The following is a 25,631-nucleotide window of genomic DNA, read 5'->3' on the forward strand; positions in this document are numbered from 1 at the left end:
ATTAAGCCAAAATAGTGACAAAGATTTGCCACAGAAATGGAAACAAGGCTCCCATGGTGTATAGTTCTCAGGGAACTCCCTATTGGATAGTTCCTCTTCAAAAAGTCACCGGAACTGTTTGGTCCGAAAACACCTTTTGTGTCTGCTGTTGCCATGGTGAATTGTATTCAGGACTCTATTCATTTTTTTTTTTTTTTTTTTTATAGTTGTGTTGCACGCACTGAACTCCCAGTAAACCTACTCAAAATTGATTGGGGAAACTCAAATCAGTGGTTCTGTTCTACATACTGATGTCTCTGGGTACAAATTCATATGAAGATTCACACGTGTACTAGATATAATTCAGTGCATCCTGAAACACCCTGTGATCACATCATTACAGAGGCACAAAAACCGACATAACAAACCGTACACAGCTCTCAACCCAGAGATCTCCTGGCATGTTTGTTTCAATCTAGATCTTCACATATTTGATCTCAGGCCCCCCTGGTCTCGACAAGAGCCTCTCGATAACTGCTAATGTGACAGCCTCTCTTGTTAAGTTGGTGCGTCAGCAGAAGATCTCTCACAGTCTGCGTTTGGAAAAACATCTCCGCTTTCAATGACATCACTCACCTGCTCTCTCGTTGGACACAGCACCTGTCAGTCCGCCACACACTGACCAATGGCTGCCTGTGTGGCGCCCGGTAGTTCGGGCGCAGGGGAGTGTGGCAGATGCAGTGCTGTAGCCATGGCGACAGTCGATGATGAGAGATGCCACGACTTTGTGTAGGCAGAGTCTGAATGAGGATGACATCACTCAGGGAGACCAGAGAAAAACAACATCTCCTACAGCCCCTGTGTCTGTTTTTCTGCCCATGACGAGACCACTGAATGTTATCTGGAGGCTGATGCAATACCAGAAGTGTGTTCCTGTGAACAATATACATCTGGAAATAAAGCAGAAAAGTAGAAAGAAACTGTCGGTCTCTTTATAAGAAGATTAACCGATGAGAGTTTATCAAAGCCAGTACAAAATGTATTGTATCCATCAAACCCATAATGTCTGCTTTATTTTAATTCATGGCTTTAAAGTTCACGGCTTAAATTGTTTGTCCCACAATGATTTACAAACAGCATACCATGAAGCATAGAAATGCCAGTAACCTTTAAAATATCAACAACCACTAAAAATGTACCCAAAAATATTGCGTAGACATTAGAAAATCTCACTTCTCATCGCAAATATCCCTCCCACAATTAATACAATGTAAACAAATGTCAGTTAACTACATAAAATAATAATAATTATAATTTTATGCCTTTTAAAGCCATAATTTAATTACCTGTACTTTTCTTGTGTTTGATATCATAGTACCTTGAAGAACAAACTTTTTTGTTTGTTTTTTCTCCAAGTTGTATATGTCTTTTGTGTTATACCACAAAAAAGGCCAAAAACTTAAACTTAAACATCAACATTTCTAAAAACTATATCACAAAATATACATTATAACACTGAAAAAAAGCACTTTATGCCTTAAAAAATTGTTGAGGTTAAAAAAAAGAATCGACAATCGAATATTTTTTACCACAAAAAAGATAGTTTTTATTATATATTATATCTATATTATGTATTTATTAATACATTTAAAGTAATGTTGTCAACAAATAATTGCTGACCACCAGATCAATATATGAATGACTGACATTAACTTGTGGAGGATTTTTACTGATTGTTTAATGTAGCTTTTATCAGAGAGTTTATTCAACAAAGCTGACTGGTGCATACAGTATACAAATAAATACTTTTCACTTTTTGACAGTATGCCAATATGAGCCCAGTTACACCAGTATGTTATTGCTGGTCATGACTAGTTTTGCTTCAGCTTCCAAAGCATGAACAGTTTTGCCATTTTGCAGGGGACACCATGGGAACAAAGACGTGAGCCACAGTTGTTTTGATGCTGTGTACCTCTTCCTCACTGAAACTCTCTCCCTCTCCTCTCTGGCTGTGACTCACCGCTCTGGGGATGAGGGCCGGCCCCCCCTTCGGATGACATCAGAGGGCCTGAAATAGCAGCAGCATTAAAGCTTCTAGTCATGGGAGCCTGCTGCGAGGCCTGTAACCCAGGGCAGCCACTTCCAGCTGAGGGGGAGTGAGCAGGGGAGGGGCAGGGGTGTGAAAAACAAAGTGACAGAGCAGATAATGAAGAGACAGCAGCAACAAGTAAAAGGGGGTCACTGGCTCGACATCCTTTACGAGCCTAATATCGCATACAGAGGTTGCGCAAAATGCGGGGGAAACCATTATATTCTGTCAGACTAAGTACCTGTGCCTGAGCAATTTCTCACTGTCTCCTTAATGTATATTCAAAGCATAAAATACACGTGGTCCAAACTGTAGCTGTCTATCCTGTAAAGTACAGTATGTGGTGTAAAGTAGCTTCCTTTGACCACAAGGTTGATCTTTTGGGTAGTATCTTCTTCTTGTCAACTTTGAAATAAAGAAAATCATTTAGCCTTGTGGTCCACCAGGCGGATGGCCTGGGTTCAAATCTGACCTGTGACTCTTTTAACGCATGTCATTCCCCACTGTCTCTCCCTGATTTCTGACTCTATCCGATGTCCTGTCTCTAAATAAAGGCATAACCCCCCTTGCCCCCCCCAAAAAAACAACGTAAAATGTTTTTAGTAAAAGAAAACATTTTGAAAGCGTTACAAAGAGTATTCATAGAGGTGTCAACAATGTATTTTTTTATTTAAGCATTGAATGCATACAGTGAATGACCAAGCCATTCACCCATGTTTTAAGTCATTCAGCTATATAGTTAACAAGCTAAATCTTAGTAGGCCTTTAGGTTTACTTTTAGTAACACCTGTTGGCTAGTAAAGGCTGGTCCTCCCTCACTCACTCAGTCTACTGTTCATCCATCACTATGACAGCCTTCACTTTCTGTTTCTCCATATCTGTCTCCTTCCTGTCCCACACACAGGACCTGTCTGTGCTGCTGGACTGTCAACAAAAGAAAAAAAAAAGACCCAAACCCATGGACGCCTGGGCCATGACACCACCCTTCTCCAAACACACGCAGACACATGAAGACCCCCCCAACCACCCACCCACCGTGGCAGAGCGTGAACTGTGTGACTGTGTGTCACATAGAAGTGGGTCAGGAGCCACAGTGAGCATGAGAATAACACACCCTGACATAAACAGCTAACACCACCACATCCTGTCTATTTGCAGCCATCACAACTCTGATAACAAACCCACCCGCCCCTCCCCACCACCTCAACCCCCCCCCCACTCTCCCTCTCTCCCTCTCTCTCTCTCTCTCTCTCTCTCTCTCTCTCTCTCAGGGGTCTGTCGCTCTAAAATATGCATGTACTAAATGTAACACGAGGTGCTCAAGATAAAAGCATCCATCAAGAAGAATCTGCTCTCTTTCTGACATCTGCACTCAGTCCACTCTTACTTGCATGAAGGTCAAGTAAGAAATAGTTTTGCTAAAGATGATGAATACATTTTGAAACGCAAATAAGTGCTTCCTATTTGTTTGGTAAAACTGCAACAATATAACAATATCTTCATAAGGTACTCTGAGCTAGTGACCAAGCAGATCAATACATACATACACATATATCATTTATACAAACTATTTGCTAATTTTATAACAAAAAAGTTAAAATTAGAAATTAAAGACTATTCTCAGTTGATATTTTCACTCGTTAAATAATTGAATTTGAAACCAATTTTCCACCTTTAACTTTGGAGCATATTGTTGTGTTTTTGTACTTATCTGTATAACTTTCACATCTTCAAACTGTTCTGGCCCTTATCAAACCACTTTGTGCAATAACATGTTACACTTTATGTGCACTGTGTGCATGTCTGTGATACACTGAATATTACGGACTACACTTTTGTCAAATAGCTGATCTATTTTTTATTTTTTTAAATCTACTTTCTAGTATCTATTTTTTTTTTTACATTCTTAATTTTTCTTTTTTTATTCAAATTGTACTGTGTTCACTTTTTGTTTGCAATCTTTGCTCTTTGCTGCTGTAACAATGTACATTTTGGGGATAAATAAAGGATTATCTTATCTTATCTTATCTTAAAGCATTTTGCTCTATTTATTCCAAGGACACCAGCTGCTGCAAAATGTTTGAGGATTGTTCTAGCTGACATAATAAGTATTATTGGATGGATAAAGTTCTTTAAAATGTTGCAGTTTATCCTCACTTATTTTAACCATTGAAACTTGTATCAATATTTTGGATCTTTCATTCTGCAGAGAAAGCTGTTTATGTGACCAGTGTGTTAGCCTGGTAATAATCCTGAGTCACCCAAACCCAAACATAACATTCATATGTTTACAAGACGTGTTTCTCTCTTTTTTTGTTTTGTAGTATATTTTTTATCAGACATTGCAGATACTATTTATTACAATGTAAGGAAGGTTGTTTTTGAAAGCCCTCAGGATTGTTTTTCTTTCCAAACAAGCATGTGGATTTGGGCCGCTCTTTACTCACATCCATGTGTTTTTGCACGTGTGTTGAAAAAACGAAGGAATAAAAAAACCTCAACAAAGCTGAACAAGAGAAATCACATTTAATAACAACCATATATTCACCACCAAACACCTAAGTCATTCAAACAAACATGGATATTGCATACAATCTGTGTTTTTTATTAAAGATCCTGATTTTCAAGTGGCAGGTTTGTTTTGATCTATTAAAGTATTGTAAATGTTGTTTCATATAACAGGACAGGGTTTTCTGGATAACAAGTCAGGAAGCATAAAGCTAGAACAAATCTTTTATACCTTGATTAGCTGTCATTAGCAATGATTATTGATTCATCAGTAAGAGGCTGCAGCCGTAATGAGATGTTTGCTTTGAACCAGCATCAATAACTTATGTGTAGAAGTTCACCACTGGTCTTGACTTCACACATTTGTCTACAAATAGAAATAATTGGATGTAGTGGTTGATGTGAAATTTCTCTTTCAATACTTCTACACTGTAATTTCTTTTTTTTACTTCCTGCTCTGACTGTCTGTCTAACCTGAAAGACACATTTCATACAAACTAGGGTTTACATGCACAGTCTGCAGGGACTGTTAAGACTTAAAATAAGCTGTTTGCTTCTTATAAGCACTTGAAAATGTTAAATGTTAAAGCTCTGAGAACAGTCAGAGAGTGTGAGATAATGTTTCAGTCTGACAGGCTGCTTGAAGGCGAGCCAGCCACCTCAAGGACATGAAAACATGAGACTGTGTGGGCATTAGACTCACAAGTAAAGAGACCGATAATACTATGCAGAAAGAGTCATCTACCTCATCAACTTCAGCTCATACACTCTGTACTTTATCAAGTGGTTCCCGCTAATTAGCTATTCTGCTGCAGGTGTGATTATCTTTCATCCTTGTTCTGAGTAAACTGATGATCATAAAGCTTCAAATGAGTTCATTGATATAGATCATTCAGGGAATCAAGTCCAGGTTCAGAGGTGTAAAACACAGAGATGAAAAATGCTTTTGGGAAAATAGTGTCACTACAAATGTAAGACATACATCTCTGTTGGCTTGAAACAGTGTTTAAATTTAAAATAGAAAAATGATTAATCTCACTGACCCGGCTGATTCCCTTCTTCCCGTCTAACACCAATGTGTAGTTTACTTTGAAGGAAAACTGATGACATTTCTATTAACTTTTCTCTCTGTTTAGCACTTAAAGAAATGACCTCACACATAGAGAATATTCACCCTGAGAAGTCATAACCCCTGGCCCTCTTCTATTTTTTTTGTCTTTAGGACACTGCAGGATTGTACAGACACCCTGAAGTCCCAAAAATGTCATTTTTACTTTTTTGCGCACAAGTTATTATCTTGTTCACACAATAGCCTATAATTGGTTGGGTGATACCTTGCAACATAATTATCTAGTGTGCACAAGATACTATTTTTTATACAAACGTGGATACTCTGTGCACAGTACTGTGAGTCCACCACTATCGTGGAGCAGGTGATGGCAGGAAACATCATCTTGACAGCAAATGAGGGGATTCACCGCACACAAGGCTGAATTACTTCTTTGTATTCAACAATATTCCCAAATAAACAATGCGCCATGCGGGTGAAATGGGTTGTTTGCTTTGGATTTGGGATGAGCTACATTTGATTAAAAAAAATACAGAATGACAGAAGTTACTCATCAAATCTCAATGTCCTACACACACATGGCATGAGACATGAGTCTTTAGCGAAACAAAATCAGTGTTTAAAGTGTGATGGCATGTTTCCTAGCTTAAATCTAAAACATCTAAAAACTAAATGCATTTAAATATCAAAACATTGGGTCACACCATTATTGCTTGGATCCAAAACAAGAGTGACAGCTATGTAAAGAGGAAGTCTGTCTGCAGATCATGAACCTCAAAACAGCTGACGTCTAGTTTAACGGAAAAAAAACAAACAAACAACACCAAAAATAAGAAGAAAGCCATGTCATCAGTTAACAACTCCAAAAGTCTCTCAGTTTACATGACACTTTTTCAATGTCAGACAGTCCGTCCCCTCTCTGTCTGAGACTCCCACATCAGTCAGACATCCATCAAATTCATGCTTCAGTAATTGTTCTAGATTTAAAAAGAGATTTTCTGATATACTTTCTTCTTCCCTGGGGGCGGCTGTGGCTCAGAGGTAGTTGGTCGGGGCAATCCCCAGCTCCAGTCAACACATATCCAAGTGTCCTTGGATAAGACACTGAACCCCGAGTCGCTCCTGCTCACACATGTCAGCAGCACTGTGTGGATGGGATTAGTTTATACTGATGAACACTTTACATAGAAGCCTCTGTCATCAGTGTGTGAATGTGGTGTAAGAGTGCTTTGAGTGAGAAGACTATAAAAATGCTATAAAAGCTCAGGTCTATTAACCATTTCCCATTTCCACATATCTCAATCTCCAGACAGGTTCCTTTTGTAACCTCTGAGTTGATGCAACATGATGTTCTTCTTTCATTTTTATTGTGTGTGATGTTCTCGTAGTTTTCACCTGGTGAGTGGTTCTCATTATGTAAAAATATATGACAGATATCCACATGTTGGACTGTTTGTTTAGTTTGTTCATGTTATTAAATATATGACAAGGCAAATATATTTATTGAGACCATTACTTATTAACCACAGCCATTTATGAGGACCTATTTACATAATAACAAACAAAGATGATGGAAATAAAATGTTGGTTTTAAATATTAAAGCACATACTGAGATGTTAAAGTCATCCAGATGAAAATGGAAATACAAAATAATGGCCAAATACTATTAAGATTTAGCTGGATATTTTATTCAAGAATGCTTTAATTACTTAAGGAAAAAGAGAAAATGTAGTTTTTGATTTCACATTTTAGATTATTTATAAACGGCTAACCCTTCCTGATTAGAAAAAAAGAAACAAAATGTACTGACACGCACACAACCCAAGCTATTTACCTTTTCCAGAAAATACAACAAAATTGAGCAACCACTTCACACAATCCACAATTTAATGCCATTGAAAATTTATTGTGATATCTGATAGTTTACATTAGAGTGAAAACAGACATGTGACATGGCTTCACTAAGACAGAATGCAAAGCAATGTAGTCAAATAAAAAGTATATATTTTTTAATTTAGGAAGAAATAATAATAAAACAGGCACAACATATAGCCAATATAAATACAACATGCTTCAGACCTTGGACTGTAGTTTAACAGTCCTAAGAAAATAACTTGTACAGTCTTTTCCCCTGGTATATCCATCCTGCCTTTGATTGACATCCTTTCAGGAGTGTTTGAGACAGTAACAGAGCACAAAAAGGCGGTAGCCAGTGTCACAATTAAACAAAACGACAATAAAAAGTAAACAGTTTTCAGCAGCAAATATCTACATTTGTTGTCCAGGCTGCTTTGACGCTGTTAAGTTCAGAGAATCAAAACATTCTACAGAAAGACAGTCATCAGTGACAGGATTTCTCCTCTTTAGTTTTGGTATATCAGTTTGATCTCCAGGAGACACACCAACATGTTCCCTGGCTTCCTCCCTGCACACTGATGCATTTGATAGAACCTGGTTCTTATTTGGTACACACCGGCAGTGACACTGGCACCTGCTTTTTGTTGGTTAAACTTAGATTGACTGATCATACTATAGAGTAAAGAGGCTCTGCAGTTGGGTTACAAATCACCCAGATATCACTGCTTACTCCATCTTGGAGGTCCTTTGGAGAAACTGGCTGTTTGCAGGACTACTGCGGGTCCATTCAGTAACATTTAAAGGTGACAAATTTGGTAAAGAATATCAGTTTTGTTTTCAAATGTAGCCTCCAGTGCCAGAATCTTTGTTCTGAGTTGGGACAAGTTCATCAATTTTAACGGAAGAGTTTTGACATTTAAGCCATATATGTCCATCGTATCAGACAAAAAGGGTCGGCTGACTAGATTAAAGCTTCCAACCTTCCAAGGATACAGCCCTTAAAAGTGTTTGCTTTGGTGGAACTAAAGGGCAGACGCATCAGTTATGTCTACCTAATGGTGCATTCAGGTGTTTTATGTCTACAAAAGTCTGAACCGTTTAGTTGCTGTTCTTGGAGCTTTCCACTGTATTGAAATGGGCATTTAATTGTCATAGAGTTGTAGATGTTCACATCTCAACAAAAGCCAACACAGGCAAGTACTTGAAAAAAATGGGATATTTGAACATCGGCAGCTCTAATACAAGGTGCACTGTATTTGCTGAATGAACCATAAAGCTATAAAAGACACTGTGGGGTAAAATGTTCCTGTCTACTGTGTTTCCCAAGGCGAATAATTAACTTTCTGTCTCAGGAGTAATCAAATATGTTACCAGGAAATGCCTGGTAAAGTGGTGGATACCAGCCTGTTGGTTATGTATTAATCTCTGAGAAGTTACGTGACATGAAGCCAAACACATCATGTCCTTTAGCAGAAAATGGAAAAGCACACTTGAATGCACCATTACAGAGAAATATACACCTGTCTAAAACTTTTGTTAAGATTCAGGTGAGTTGCACCTCTGATCACACCTTGTAGTGATGTCACAATGTATTGACACCTTCCAAACCATCACTGATGAGTACATAAACAACCCAGTGTCATCAAAAACAAAGACTTTCAGCCTCTGTCAAGACTTTACGAGGGGTGTGCAGTGGATTGTGTGACACAGAAGGAGGCTGCATTTGAAAGTTTACATCTAGAAAGGTCTTGTTTGACCTAGGCTAGATGCAGACCCAGTACAACAATGCAGGGACAAAGCTAAAGTAGCTGACAAGCTTCCTTCAGCAAAATCAAGCAATAAAACCAAACAGATAATGGATGTAACAGTTCATTATCAGGAAAAGTCTGCACAAAATGAACATGAAATACAATCAGATATTCACAGCCAGTGTTGCCAAAAGCTAAGGACCTCCAATATGGCCGCCATAGGGTGCGTTTGATCAGCTGAAAGCCCTCTACACAGGGGGCACTGACTGTGGTGGCGAAAGGGTCTTGGTAAAGGCTCTCCCTGCGACACGGTGGGAGATTCCAGCTCGCCCTCAACGTCTACACGACTCAGCAGAGACCTAAACACTAGCCCTCTAAAGGGCTCTCACCACACAAGCTAAATAAACAAGCTAACAGAAAAAAACCCAGAACAAAAACAGGGATAAATCACCTCCAATAAAAACTAACCTGACTGTCAACCTCACATAGAGAGAGAGAGAGAGCCAGTTAAAACCAGCACAGGACAAATAAAAACACTTCCAAACCAAATAAAAGAGGAAAACAAGAGAAATAAAGTCAAAGAAACATTCACTTTCGTATGCAGTCATGCATGTGGGCTAATACACATGCATGCGCAATGCACACTCACACACATTCAGACACACACAGCCAGAGGTACAGTGAACAAAAGTGCTTCAAGTTGGGGAAGTAAAACAACTAACCCAGTAGAAATACGTATAAAACCTTAAATATGTTACTTAATATGTACAAAAACCGTAACATGGGCCAATATCTCAGCTGTTTATGTCTTTATATTTTCAAGTAGATTTCATTGTTAACAAGTAAGGGTTTGCATTGTCATTGTTCTAAAGATAAAAGGTCGTGTGATCTGACTGACCTTGCCGGCAAAGTAATCAATCACTGCTGATTTTTTTTTAAATCTCTAACATCCCACCCTGCTGCTTCGGTTTTTATCCTCCAATAAAAAAAAGTCAAACAACAAGCCCCGGGAAAAACTTTTTCTCTATACTTTACTCTAAGAAATAATATACTTAATATCCATCTGTTTTTGCACCTCAAAATCTTATCTCAGAAAATATATGTGTTTATATATACCAAGTCTCCAAAAGAAACAGGGATAAACTCTACGAGGATTTTGGCGATTAAAGTTATTTCTGAGGGCCTTTTTTGAACCAGGATGGGAGGAGACACATCGATTCACATGAGGGTATATTTCAAAGTTATGCACCGCACAACAGAAAATAAAAAGTTAAGGAAGAGGCCGTTATTGTTTTGAAGAGGCACAAGATTCATACGGCTTAGAGGCAAATGACAGATGCCGTCAACAAAGAGACAATACATATAGTACATCATTTGACAGAAAGAGAAAAGATGGAGAAGCATAAAGTGCAAAAGGCCTATGAAAGAGGGGGGGGGGGGGGGGGGGGAGTCCTAGGATAGCAGCAAAGAATACAAAACAACACTCCTCTCTCACAAAGGAAGAGAGAGAATGTCGGCTTCGACATGTGACTATTTTCATTATTGATCACACTGACGATTGTTTAACTATTTGTAATTATTATAGAAGGATATTTTTCATTTTTGAGTGGGTGTCCCTGAAATGATTCATTGGGTAACACATTTTTAAGCCATTTGATCAATTAATGAATTAAGCCCCGCGGCTCTAGGTAAAACCAAGAAAACACAGAGAGGAAAGGCATGATTTGTCAATAAAACTTCACTAATATCAAACCAAATACTTTCAGAGCTTAAAGTAAACGGGAGGTTCGGGAACAAGAGTTTTAACCTGCTCGAAAACCTCGCGTTCTAACTTTCTTTCTGTCGTCAACAATCCATTGTTAATTTTTGAGAAGGCCATTAAAAAGCATTTTGCCTCTAAACTGACATGAACCAAAAGCCTCTGCAAAGTGCAAGAGATGTAGCATGTTCAAGTATGTCACTGTGTAATGTGTGACCACACACACAGTGCATTTATACACAGTCATAGGCATATATATATATATGTGCATGACAGCACATATATATATATATACACATGTATATAATTCTCATAGTATTTATGGATATGTAATCATACCGTGTGTATATATATTCATATGTAGTTGTGTCTCATTGCTAGACAGTTGAACAATACAATCTTCCAGAATGTTTTATGACGCAGGGACGCTGATTTCAGGTCCCTACAGTCGAGAAGATAGTGTATGAAGTTACTCCTGTGCCATTACTATGCAATCAAATTAAAAAGGTTGAAGAACATAACCTGAATCAGAATCAGAATATACACTGCAATAAAAAAAAAGATTAAAACATAAGTTAGAGTAAAAATATGAACAATTAGAAAATGAAATGCAAAAAAATGTAATGGATTTTTTTTGAATTTGTATGTTCAAAATTTTGTAAACAAATCCTCAGTTTTACTTTTATTCCAACAGTTATTTTTTGCAAATCCAAACGTCTACATTAGGAAAGTCTTGGTTGCAAATTGAATTTTTCCGTTCCAGACAGGCCAATAGAGATGTTTCATGGCGTAGGTCCCGCCCACAAGATTTAGCTTAATGAAAAACCAAATCCAAACTCTTTGATTCTGAGACAAAACATTTCCATTATAAAATGTTTCTAAATTTGGTTCCAGTTGCACTTACTCTATTGGATGCAGTGTGTTCAGTTCTACTTTTTTAAATGTCTACATTATAACATAGTAATGATGCAGAAGTGACCTCATAATACTATCTCTACTTCTTTTCATGTCTTCTCCACTTATTGTACTGCTGCAAAATGGGACCAGCCACTATCGCATTAGCCAAAACACTACACATATTTATATATCTATATATGTATATATATATATATATTTATATATAACCATTTATGTCAAACAAACGAGGTTATGTCATTAATGCTATTTGTGTGCAGAAAGGTACCAGAAGGGGGGAAAGAAAAGAAAAAAATCACATGAAAAAAAAAGGAAACAAAGAAAATTCAGGTCCACACTACTGCAATCCCATCCTTTGTCAATTTGTTTCAAAGAAAGAAAGCAAGATAATGTTACGTATTTTCCAAAAACTAGAATAAACTCCCTTTCCCCTCCGCTCCTCACCTGTCCCTGATTTCTCATTTGGACAATAGCAAAGAAAAACATGCTCAGCTATGGGAAGAGATAAACAAGCCAAACACACGAAACAAAACATGACAGACATGACAGGGAAATAAATGCTAACCAGTAACATCCATCTGCCATCAAACCAAACCCTTACCAAAGCCAGGAGTGAAAACTAAAGCAAATAACAATAAAATAACAACAGTCATCAAAGTCATTCGTCTCGCTGGATAGGTGAAAGTAAGAAAACAAAGAAATGTTCTTTCAGTGAAAACTGTCTCCTTTTGCAAAGTGGTCGCCATATCACCACGATTAATTGTAAGCGTTGTTTCAGTGGGGGGTGGGAGGGTGGATGTGAGTGGGTGGGGCTCAAACCCAAAAGCTCCAGAGCTGCGAAGGAGAACACACAATCTTCAAAGTAACGACAGGACTCCTGTGACGTGATTTTTCAACAGCTGCTCCGCCTCCTCATCGCCGTTTTTTTTTTTGTTTCATTTGCTCTGTTCGGTTTCAAGATGAGCAGGTGGGAGTGTGTGCACGTGAAGGAGGCGAGGGGTGGAGGTTTCGTGGAGGCTTTGTAATTTTTATTTCCAAAGGGGGGGGGGCGGGTTTGGGGGGGGGGGGGGGGGTCAGAAGGTGGTTAGTGTGGTCGATGGTTGACACTCCACGCAATTCAATAAAGAGCATTCCAAGGTCAGAAAAAAAAAAGAGTGCAGTCGGAGTGTCACTCCCATCCGTTGTCCTTGATCATGTGAGCCAGCTCGATGATGAACTTTCCCTCTTTGTACTTTTGACTGCTCTCAAATGCGTGCTCCTGGAAAACATACAAAGAAAGATGAGAAAACTTAAGCACTTTAACACAAACTTTCATCCTTGTAAAAGCAGAAGAGCCAAAGTTACTCTAAGTCAGACCTTTATCTTTTTACTGACTGTACAAAAACACCTCAGATGTGTAAGAAATATATTTGACCCATAAAGTTCAACATTAATCTTAAAAATAAAAAATGTTAAGATTTTTTTAAAGAGTGCTAGTTAGAAAACCTCCCACTGTAACTTTTAGTAAAGGCTATTAATATGAAAGAATATGCTTTAATGCTTCAATCCTAAAGACGTTACCAAAAAATATATCAGAAGTGGAAGTTGCCGATGTAACCTCATTCTTTGTTTGTAAGTTAGCTTGTTTCCTTTTCTTGGAGCTACAGATGAACACACTTGAAGGGGATGGTGAATACACATTGCTCTTTCTCCTTCCTGAATCATAGGTTGACCTGCCAATCAAACTGCATCAATTCATGAGTCAATACACTAATCAATCAAAAGATAGCAACATGATGAATCATTCTCTGTTTTATTGTCTATTTAATGTTAAATGGGACCATTAGTGACAATATGAGCCTCAAGCTATGCTGAAGACTTCAAACTAGTGATTAAGAGCATAGACTCATGAGGAAGATGGTTACCATGGTAACAACAAAGGGGCTTTTAATCAGTCATTGTAGTGGTAGTGATTTCAGGCAAGTTTCTAGAAGATCATCAGTAAACATTTTTAAATGTTTTACAAAAAAATTCAATCTTAATATGCAAGCTTTTTTTTTTTTTTTAAAAAGAACATTCACCCACATTTACATTTATTATCAGCAGACTACATTGTGAGATTTATCCCTCCCCACATAGTCCATCCACTCTCATGTGACCAAAGTTTAGGGAATAACCACAATTGAGATGTGATTAAAAACCTGAACAGGAACCTCAGATTCAAAGACAGAGGACTGTTTCCTTATTCAAGAACAAATGTTTTTGTTGGGCCTTTTTTGTAGAGATAGGACAGTTGATAAGACTCAGATATCAGGGGGAGAGAGAGAGAGAGAGAGTGGGGAACGACATGTGGGGAAGGAGCCACAGGTCTGACTCGAAACCCGGAGCGCCCGCCTGGAGGACAACAGTCTCTGTACATGGAGTGTGTGCACTAACAACTACACCATCAGCGCCCCTATAATGAACTTTCACTTTTTTATTCCTTATCCTCCTGCTTGCCTTTCTACTAGATGATATCCAAAGGTAATGTAGTAAGAAATCCTGATAAATGGATTTGTATTTTTTTAGACTGACAGCAAACTCACTCATATTATCTGCGTTCCCATATCTTTATCTAAGAATCTTTGAGATGCAGAGAAAAAAAATTCTTGCTAGCAACCAGACCACCATGTGTCTGAACTTTCTGTCTGATAATAGTTCTCTCTTACAGCAGTATGATGTCCTGCATTCGTCTCTACTCTTTAAAGCTGGAGTGTTGATGTGTCTCTGTGTCTCTGTGTCTTTGATTATCGGCTCAGCTTGCTTTGCCTTGTAAAACCAGCCCGGCTCTGCTGTGCTGGCTAAACCTTTCGGAGAAACTCTAATTGTTATTGTCACTGAAGGAGCGTCTTTAAGTGAGTCCTTGTCTTAAACTGTGTTCAGTTATTTTAAACCCTCCTATAGTCTTTTCAGACAATTACCAGAACAAGCCTCTTCAAAACAGCCTGACATTTAATCACTGTAGACTCTCAGAGGTACGAGTCTGCCCATCTGCAGGCAACCTTTCTGCACTGTAATTATGTTCAGCGCTAGGAGACACAAAAGTGCTCAATCCCTCTAAATACAACCATTAGGGGAAAAAAAAGTCACCATGAATTCAACACACAGCTACTAGTGCTTCATTTGTCTCCTCTGAAGCTAAGAAACCACATAGTTGCACAACAACGAAGCGGCAGTGAAATTAGTGAAAAAAAACATGGGAGATTAAAAAAAAAAAAAAAAAAGAATTCTGAGGTGGAAGTTTCTGGAGTGACTTACATATTTCCAGCCCAGCGTGGTTTTACAGTTTTCACAGTAGATATCAGCCACAGCGTGTAAACCTGTGAGGAGAACCCGCTCCTCTGCTGGCCCGCAGCCGACATTCACCCTGTGAGGAAGAGGAGACGAGGTCACAGAAGGCAGGGAGAGCGGAGGTAGGAGAGCTTACATCTTCTAACTAATGTGAAAAAAAAAAATCAAGTATTCCAAATAAAATTCAACATAACATTCCTGTTTACAACATTATCTCTATTTAATCGCTTATCAATGCATTTAAACCAAATTAAGAAACAGAATAACCTTTATCTGGGTTGTACCTTTTATGATCTTATGGGACAAATGTCATTAAGGGATTGTTTAACTATTTACCACATGTGCAGTATTACACCTGAGATTGTGTCCACGTTGCTTATGTCTTCCCCTTAAACATGTTCAAAGATTAAATTGAACTGTTTTAAAATTTTCAATAAATGAAAGGGTATCAAGCTTAAAAAAAACAAAAAAAAACCACATAGCGTGGACTCTTAAAGGTTTTCTGAAGATTTAAAATGACTAGAGCTTTAAGAAATTCAACAAAATATATACAACATCTAAGTCCTGAAAAGTGTAAATACTACATTTGTGTGCATCATTTAAATAGATAAGCTTTATTTGTTCAGGGAAATATGTTATTTTCCAGGACTTGTATAGATGAACTTTATCTCTTTGTAAACACACCATTCCCTCTTAGTAAACAATGAGCAGCTGATTAACTTTTGACTGACATTTTCATTAAAGCACACACTAATAGACATAGTGAAGTGCTGTTGAAATCATCATTACATGTAGCCAAGTTACATTAGTCGTGTTCAGGACTTTGACTTTCTACCAAATGTAGATGTTTGTTTTTGTAAAACACACACAAAAAAAACAAAACTGTTCAGAATTTGAGTTTCATGCTCATTGGGCATATTATGAAACTATTCATCTTGACTGTGGAGAGACTATAGAGAGCTCCTTTTCATTCAGTTCATCCGTGCAGGTGAGGACATTGGTCTCTCCACTCGTCTGGCACAGAGCAGTTCCACTGTCACACATATTCCCGAAGTATGTCTTCTGTGGTTTTTAGGAAGACTGAGAGCCAAGACTTAACAAAACCAACCAGCCAAGAAATAAACCTCTTAAAGTGCTTCATAAATGTAAAGAGATAAATGTTAACAAGCACTTCCTGTTACATTGTAGCTTACAACATAGAGCCAAAACGTTACATCACCTGGGAAGATTGGGAGGTCAAAAAACAAAATTCAGTTAAAATTGTTATCTCTTTGTTAACTTTGTCCATTAAGCGTAGGGCTGATATACTAACAGCCCCTCACACTGCTTAAAATATTCATCAAGAGAGTTTCAAATATTTTATCTGTGATGCCTTATATTTTGTCATTTGTATACATTTCAAAAATGCAAAACTGTATAGCTCACTTTGATAAGTGGTTGGGGTGCATTCTTCATCAATGCAACTTTTGAGGTTTGGTTCGTGCCAAAAAAGTCTTTTGCAAGTCTTCACCCCTTAAAAAACTCTCCAATTAAAGCATTTAGAGTTACATCGGATGTGCAAATGATCAGGCAAGCAGGCGAAGGGAAGGCCAATATAAAATTCTTAGTGCCCCATAAAGATGATGTGTGGCCATGCATTAAACACTGCATGTTTCCAATTTGTTTCGATGGTGAGTAAATCTGCTTGTTCCCCTTTTTCGACATGTACGAGTGGCTCCACCTGACTCCACTGTGTTCTATATCTTGTACTTTAAAACATGATATTGACATATGTGGGCAGCCGTGGTGGAAACAGCAGCTGTGTGAGTTGAAGGACTAAACTAGGGGACAATATTCAGAAAAACAAAAGTGAACTAGTGTGACAGCGAGGCAGAAGGCTAATGTGAAGGGGGGACAGATGAACTCTGGTTGAATCTCAAATAAATGCACTTAGACTTACAACACAGTTCATAACTCTGGCCAAAAATAAGCAAGAAGAGAGTGCGTGTAAATGATAGAAACAAGGCCTGTATCACTGTTAAATTATTCTAATATGATTTCGCAATCATAGCAAGTTATACATTAAAGAATAATAAAATACACAGAGGGGTTAAATGTGTGGGTAAATACTTACACTGAATTAAACAGGTAGGCTCGTCCTTGACTGCCTTGAAATGACTGAAACAAGAAAGAAAGAAAGAGAGAGAAAACACAATCAGGTAAGTAGACGATACAGAGCTGCTGCACCACAACGCTGAGTACAAGAATGTCAGCAAGTGACGCCCCGGGGTGCTTTTCACTCAGTAACTGCTGTGCATACTTGTTCTTCCACCTTGCCAAGGTTCCCTTACACAAGTTTGGCCGGAGGTAAGAAATAAAATGAAGCTCAGAGAGCACAGGAGCTGCTATCTGAACACGTAAACAACAGGGAGTCTCTTCACCACATCCACTGTCATTCTCTTCTTGGTTCTGGAGAAGTTAAGCTTCATTCATCACATTGCCTTGTAACTTAGTTATATAAGAGGAAAACTCATGTATTTACTGATAACTAACTCTTGCAATACAACAAAAAAAATGAAGGAGTGTAAAAAGCCCTTGGAAAATAATCAAATTAAAGGGGGGGAGGGATTGGATGGAAGAGGAGGAGAATGATGATATTGTGTTTTGAATTGAGGTACCTGCCAACATCTATGACATTATACAAAGTTTAGAAAAATCTAAGCATCAAAGCAGATATTACAAATATTCATCGTTTTCTTTTGCAGAACAACAAACATCTTCTACCAGATGATAGAAGGAGAGACTTCAATGAAGACACTCTCCTTAAATCAATCAGTCAATAAAACCAAAGCCAAAGTCATTGTTTACGGGTTGTTCTGTAAACTGTTCACAAACAGAGACAATCACAAAACTGAGACCTGATTCAAAACATCCCTATTAGCCCCAGAAAACTTGAAGCTGAACCCCTGTTAGCTTGTGGAGTAATAAGTGGAGTTAAAGGTTCCCTGTGGAGTTCTCTTGTAAACAAAACACTGCTTTGTTTACATTCAGCGTTCTTCCCGAAAATGCAGAAAGTGTGTCGCTGAGGTTTAACAAACATGTTTAATGTATTTCCTCTCTCATGAGGCAGGAATTAAGTTACAGTTACATGTCTCTGCAGACCTACTGTACACAGAGAAAGGCTTTATGGGTAACAGTAGGATGCAGAGATGACATTACGCACACCTTTCAAGGTCTCAACAACTCATCCTCCAAGAAAAAATTATAACTCCTAGTGTTCACTATATGCCACTACAGTCTTTCAGAGTGGTGACCCCTCAACTTGTTTGCTTCAGAGCGACTCAGACTCTCTGGGATGTCACTAACTTGTTGCCAGTGAACTTCTTAAACTGAGAGATGCTCCATCAGGTTTTTTTTTTTTTTTTTCCAGGCATTTCACAACTTTTCCAGTCTTCTATTACAACTGACCTGACTTCAATCAAATATAGGTTTATAATGTTTTGCAAATAACAACAATCAAATATAATTTAGAACTCAAGTTGTACCTGAACTTACTAGTCTTCTCTAAGCTGCTCAAAATGTCAAAAATGTTGCTGGAATAATGTGTGTGAGTCTGCAAACATTACACAGGCCACACTGTGCGAGACTGCCAAAATAAATGGCAACAGGTCAGAGACAAATAAGAAGAAGCAGAGCCTGCTGAAGAAACACAACAAGGACAGAACAAACATGCAGAAGAAAAAAAAACCCATAAAAAAATATCAGTATAAGTATTCTGCAGATAATTGAGAACAGGAAATACTCTTAACAGTAACACAATGTTGGAAAAAATGATGTCATCAGTGGTCTCAAAGTGCTGAGAAATTTAGGAATGTCATCTTTAAGTTTTGAAAATAACTGACTCGCTGTGTTCTGTCCTGCTTTTCTAAACTAAATATGAAGAGTTAATAAACACATCCATGATAAATAATATTGATGAAGTGCTTTACATAAGAGCTTGAAGTGACAATATGTGACCTGATAATGACAACAGCAAAGCCGACTGTAGTAGTGACAAATACAGATGCTTCACACATGACAGTGCTGCACACTAATGTAAACACGGAGCAGCAGAGTCAGCCTGCTCTCCCTCTCCTGCTCCGGCATCGTCATCCACGGCCGACAGAAAGGCCCCAATCAGCTTTGCTTTTTCCATTGCAAATGACTGCGGTAGATAAGTTTGTGGCTGCGGCTGAGGGCGCTGAGCTAATACCACCTAATAGGAGCACCAGCTGCCTCGTCCTCCGCTGACCACAGACACCAAACACCACCCGACAGCAATCACTGACACAGAGGCTCATGGGAAAAGTCATGTCAATGCTTATCACTAAAAAGCTCGAATGCCGATCATTTAACCATAATAATAGGAGAGAGCTATATTGTAATATCACCTTTGTGTGCATCTTATTTTTGTTTGGTGTATTTATTGGTACTGTTCTCTTATTGAAAGCTCTTGGTGAACTTTTTTAGAAGTGCTATACAAATGAAGTTATTATTATCAGTGTTTGTATGACATGATACTAAAGGAGGATTTTTTTTCCTAGACTCTGTAGGTGTTACTGTCTCACTGTTACATCCTCAACTTCATTGTTTGTGTTTGAAGTGAACTCTATACACACACACACACACACACACACACACACACACACACACACACACACACACACACACACACACACACACACACACACACACACACACACACACACACACACACACACACACACACACACACACACACACACACACACACACACACACACACACACACACACACACACAGTCAGCAACAAGACATGTGACCTTTAGCTGCGTGAGGGAACTAGGTCGATCCCAGCAGAGTCAACAAGTCCTCTCCACAGTCCATGTGACAAGAGCTGGGTGTCAAATCTGTGCTCCAGCCATCAACCAAACCACTGGCAAAAAAGGGACGGCTCCGTCTCTCCAGCCCTTATCTCTTTCCCACCGTCTATTTATACTTTGTCTGTGCTTTTTTTTTTTTCTGACTGTGCTGAGCTGCTTCGATGTAGATCACTCGGCTACAAAAACATTAAGAGGAGGAGGATGCTTGTCACATTAAAGCCCCGTTTTGAGGTTTTACAGCAAAATCCTACAAGATAAAGTGGAAAAAAAAAAAAGACAAAAGAAATTGGATCATGTTTTTTGAACGCAGACAGCAGCTTGACAGATTTTTTTCCGGGGGGCTGCACTAAAATCCTCCCAGCTCCCAACAATCCTATTAGCAACCCAACAGGATCCTGCAAGGATTGTTTCCAAAAATTTAAGAGTGCAGGGAGAGATGCATTCTGGGAGAACTCCTGCATGGTTTGCTGCTTAATAAAACATGAGCTAAAAGATGGAGCCTGGTTACAGAGCTCATTTTCTTAAGCTGCTGCAACTGTGTTAGTTCCCCCCCAAGAAATAATTTCTACAAAGCAAATCTGAAAATCCCTGAATCCTCTTGACCACACAGGACTGAAATGAACAATACCACACATGGAGAAATCCACCTCCTTTCCACCAAACACACAAAGTACAAATCCAGCCCGTGTGGCAAAACGCTTCCTCTGCACAGAGCAGGAAGTTCTCACAGTCAGAACAAAACTGCCCTCTAATTTGAATCAAAATACAAAACATGGGATGTCACTTCTTTGAAACGTGTGTTAAAATATGTCAGACTGAGACTGGAAATGCAGATTAAGAAGAAACTATTTACAAACCTGCTGAGGTTGACTTGTCTTTACCATCTGTTTCAACAGATGCCGACTTAGTCAGCTGAGGGTTCAACTTAAACGTGTCCTGATAAACCCTTAAAGCTTGCTTTGTATTCATTATAAGGGGATTGTGTTTTACGGCATTGAATATCTTACAACCTTACGTTATGTTATGTCATGCAAAGGTTTTGTCTGCATTTACATCTATTCATGAATACTTAACGTTACAAAGAGTTAAGTCTTCTATGATTGAACACAACAAACTGACATATTGTACCAGAGAAATATCAATCAAGATACATTTTTTTCCACTGTAAAACTATCCTATTTTTTTGTTTTTTAACTGTCACAGTGAAACTGTCAGTAATAGTTCCTAAAATCCCACTGTATGAATAGCAAGCTGCATAAAGTTGTGTTAGCATGACTGCTAACGGGACGCCACAGTGACAACTGAAATGAAGCCAAGTTTGTGGTTATTTTGTTAACTCCTTTACCCAGAAACATGCTGAAAACAACAAGTGCATGTCCAAAATGTGATCTGACATCAGTTGCTATTGTCACCCTGAGCACGCTGTATCTTTTCTACATCACTGTCACTTTACATTTCCATCAGATTTAAGTTACATCCTGCAGCAGACGGGAGCAGCGTCCTGAATCAGCTGGCAGTGAGCAGCAGAGAGCGCCGAGCGTGAAGGCCTGCAGTGTGAACGTGCTCCTGGAGCCGCGCGCATGACACCGCCTGAATACAGAGGAGGGAGGACGAGTGTTTTATTCAGCAGCTTGGCTTCGTCCCACCCATTAGTCTAATGAAGACCCCTCTGATGGATTCATCACACTTCAGCATTAACATAGGCGGCGTCTCTTTGGTCTCGTTTCAGCTGAAAGGGCGCCAACAGGCTGATGTTTTACATGTGAGTGACAGAAGAGTCCATCAGCTACTGTTCCCTCTCTCACTCTTTTTCAATCCTAATTAAACAAAGTTAGAAGGTCACAAAGGTCTTATTACACTGTAGTATACATGCTTTCCAGCTCTGTGGATAGATATATGGATCAACTGATTTACTGTAGTGGTGAGTGTAATATCACCACATGTTTTGACCGGATGGACTATGTGCTGCAAGTGTCAAGTTTAATTTTCCCACCCCACAATTTAGCAGGTTAATTGATCACTTTGTAAACTATTTTGTTATACAGCTTAACAGCATCATCCTCACTTTGTGTTCATTAGAAATAAACTTCTACTAACACATAAAAAAACACACCAGGCTAAGATGGTGAACATGCTAAACGCAGCATTACAATCAGATATTTTATATTATTTTCTTTGACATTGTGTTTAAGGTGTGCTTATTTCTGATTGTGAGAGTTAAGTTTTGTCATACTGAATGACACACAGTCCCGCAAACATCAGTTTAGTCTCAGACACAGAAGTTTGAGAAATGTTTATATCAGGTGGGGCGGGGCGATATGACTAAAAATGGTATCTAGATAAATGTCATATCAGTTAATATAGATAATTGTCACGATTAATGTCAGCTCAGATGTTTTTTTTGTGGTTAAATGATATATGATAATTATCGTTATCGATTTATCTCCCAGGCCTAATAACAGGTTGTTCATTTTACAACTTATTTTTCTCCATCACAGTAAGACTCTACAGTGGCTTAAAATACGATGCGCCAAAAATGAGAAAAAAAAAAAAAACAGCACACAGTGAATTCAATTAAAGTGATAATTGTGTTAATTTAGGACCTTAGTCTGAAATCTTGGTAATGCATTAATGCTCACAGCCCTATTAATCTAAGATTTTATATTTGGAATTTTTCAGAAAACCCAAAGAAAGAGAAAAACTGGTTTCTTAATAATGAATAACGTAAGTTGCAGCCATACATTTGTGTGTCAGTGCTAGCATACATCCCAGAACTGCACAGTATCAATTGCATCAAACATTTTTTTTTTTTTTTTTTGTCTGGTAGTTTTACTGCAAACAGAAACGTCAACATCTCCATTCAGGTCTGCAGCAGTAAAACTAAAGCCTCCCATATTAAGTTGAGTGTTAAAGGGCAGGAGGGCGGGGCAGAGCGAGGGCACTGTGCCTGCCACACTTCCCCTCTGGCCCATGTGCTCAGGTTAATCCTCTCTTTCTGCTGCTCCATCTGCATCTTTGCTTGCCGGCTGGCATGCCTCGAAGCCTCTGCGAACAAGCTCGGGGAGGGGAAACACATTTTACACCTGGCTCAGGAGACTTCCATCTAAAAAAAACCCCAAAAAACTGCAACTGTCAGAGAAAAATGTGCCAGAACATGCAGAGGTATCCTCCAACACGGCCCTCTGTGTTCTTTACTAGTTTCTACTTTCTGAGGGGTGAACAGCGAATAAAGTTGCTTAAACAAAACGTGTTAACAGAGCATGATATTTTACAAATATCAACGCGAAATGAAAATCATTCACGGAGAGGGCGAGTGGCCTTGGCACCGTGTCGTGGAAAACACCAGACTACGGTGTCATCTTCTCCTAAGTAACATAATCGGCTTAGAAGGCTTGATGCTGAGGACCGGTGATGCTGCTGAGGACGGCCGAACACACAAATGCCAACAGGCGTGGCAGAGCACAGAGAGCTTATTAATAGATTTTTTTTTGAGCAACGCCAGAATTATTTACGAGATATTAAGATACAGAAGATCATTGTAAAGAATTATCAACACAAAATTAATCAGTTTTCCTAAAGGCTGACCTAATTTATCAATCAAATATGAGAATAATCCCTGATAACAGTTTCTGAAAAGTTAAAATCTGCTTCTTTTCTCTGTTTCATTTTATGGTAAAACTAACATATGTAAGTTCTATATTGTGGGTCTTGTAAAAGGAACATTTAAAGATATAATACTTTTGATCTGGGAGCCTGTCATCGGCATATCATACAGTTCTGTTGGAGATTCAGATACTGAACATTTGACACAACACTTTAACAGGCACGCCAGCAATCAACACTTTCATTAATAATAACTCATTGTTGACGCTTTGTTTCACATGCGTCTCAAACCCGGGCCTTCTGGGTTAAAAGTCCTGTCCCTTTAAAGACTCCTCTCACTGAGCTTATACACTCTTTTTCTGCTCGTACGTCTGTGGAACCAGTGTGGCGTCTGAAGTTGTCAAGACAGACACAGAAACGTGATTCTGTGTCAAAGCAACCAACGTCTGATGTTTACTGTGTGAAACTTCCAGGACGCAGGCAGACTATACAGAGTAGATCCTTTAATTCAATCCACTTAATATTAAAGGGGATTGTGTGTCAGGAGTCACCTCATGGCATTGACCCAATAAACAAGAAGCACACAAACTAGACAACAGTTCAGTCCTCTCTGTAGAGATTTTAATGCTTCATCAAGCAGATATTTACTGTTATTTTCTCAGATTACATACAGGAAACACATGCAGAGACGCTTTGACTTCTGCTCAGGTTTATGAACTGTTGAGTCACAATTGATAGTTTTGATATTTCCATCTTTGCATGTAGCAGCAGACAGTTCACACCAATCCAACAATACATAATCCAAATCAATTCTGACATGTCTTCATTTGAAAAATGTTGATCATTCAGCATGTTTTCCTCCACAGGAAAATGATATAACATATCCCGAACTTTTAAAGTACTTCTTTCTTCATCTCTTTCGTGTGACTTTGACTCATGATGAGCTGCGTCTGTCGCTCATTAAGTGACAGATAATTAGACCTGAGCAAGATATATATCTGCTCTCGGGCGTCGGTGCGCCTCAGGTCAGCTGTGGGAGAGGCTGAAAATGTTTGAGCCTGTTGTGTTAGTGTTTTTGTTTGCTCTGTCACAGTCATGCTACGCTGTTCTCATGGCTCCTCACAGCTGACACTGGGAGCAGGAATGCCGGAGAACCAGTAACACCCGAGCATTTCGAATTGTGAGATGTGAATGAACAAGATTTAACTCTGTCCAGTAGCCGCAGCTCCGGGAGTTGAAACAAGTCGGCCATATTTGGAGAGCGGCCCAGTTTGGTTTGTGGTTTCTATTTACACAAGAATTAATTAATCTCCGGTTATATTGTGGTGCAGTATTTACTGATGGCTATTTTAATTAGTTGTTTTTTTAATCCCGACTGTTTGTTACGATAAGGCACCAAAATTTACAAGCATCTGGATAGAGACGTTTGGTTTGTTATGGTTTAAGTCACATGGAGTATCTTAATATAAACCCAATATAAATGCACAGATGTTGCAACAAATAAATGAAAATAATTCATCTTGTCCAAAATGTAAGCAAAAAATGTGATGTTAAAAGACACAGCATTTAAAGTAAAGGGAGGAATATTGGGAGCATATCGCATGGTTATTCTGGGGTTTAAAAAAACATGATTTGATTTGAACGTGATTGATATACTGAACAACAGTTCAACATCCCAAAAAATCAAAGCTAAAGCTTCTACTGGATTGATTTTCCATGCAAAACCATATCTGATTTTTTCTGCAGGAAATCTAATCTCAACAGTGGATCTGCAGCACACAGGTCATCAGTACAGCAAGCATCCCCAAATATATCCCAGCTGACTCTGAAATCTTCTGGGAAAAAAAAACAAAAAAAAAAACTCATTTACAAGCTGACATTTAACCTCCAGTTGGTGTTTTGGCAAAGGCTTA

General features: G+C 38.7%; 1 protein-coding gene across 1 annotated transcript in view; it reads right to left on the reverse strand.

Annotated features, from left to right (window-relative positions):
• Nucleotides 1-7,526: 7,526 nt before the first annotated feature.
• The window catches only part of ypel1 (yippee-like 1), a 31,783-nt gene continuing 13,678 nt past the window's right edge, over nt 7,527-25,631 (reverse strand). The window contains exons 3-5 of the mRNA XM_020640764.3: nt 17,348-17,391; nt 15,202-15,310; nt 7,527-13,183 (exon numbers count right to left, since the gene is read on the reverse strand). Of these exons, the coding sequence (XP_020496420.1) occupies nt 13,094-13,183; nt 15,202-15,310; nt 17,348-17,391 (243 nt within the window). The 3' untranslated portion in view covers nt 7,527-13,093. The remainder of the gene's footprint in view (nt 13,184-15,201; nt 15,311-17,347; nt 17,392-25,631) is intronic.

The sequence above is a fragment of the Labrus bergylta genome, chromosome 2 (genome assembly GCF_963930695.1).
Source record: "Labrus bergylta chromosome 2, fLabBer1.1, whole genome shotgun sequence".
In the NCBI taxonomy this organism is placed as follows: Eukaryota; Metazoa; Chordata; class Actinopteri; order Labriformes; family Labridae; genus Labrus; species Labrus bergylta.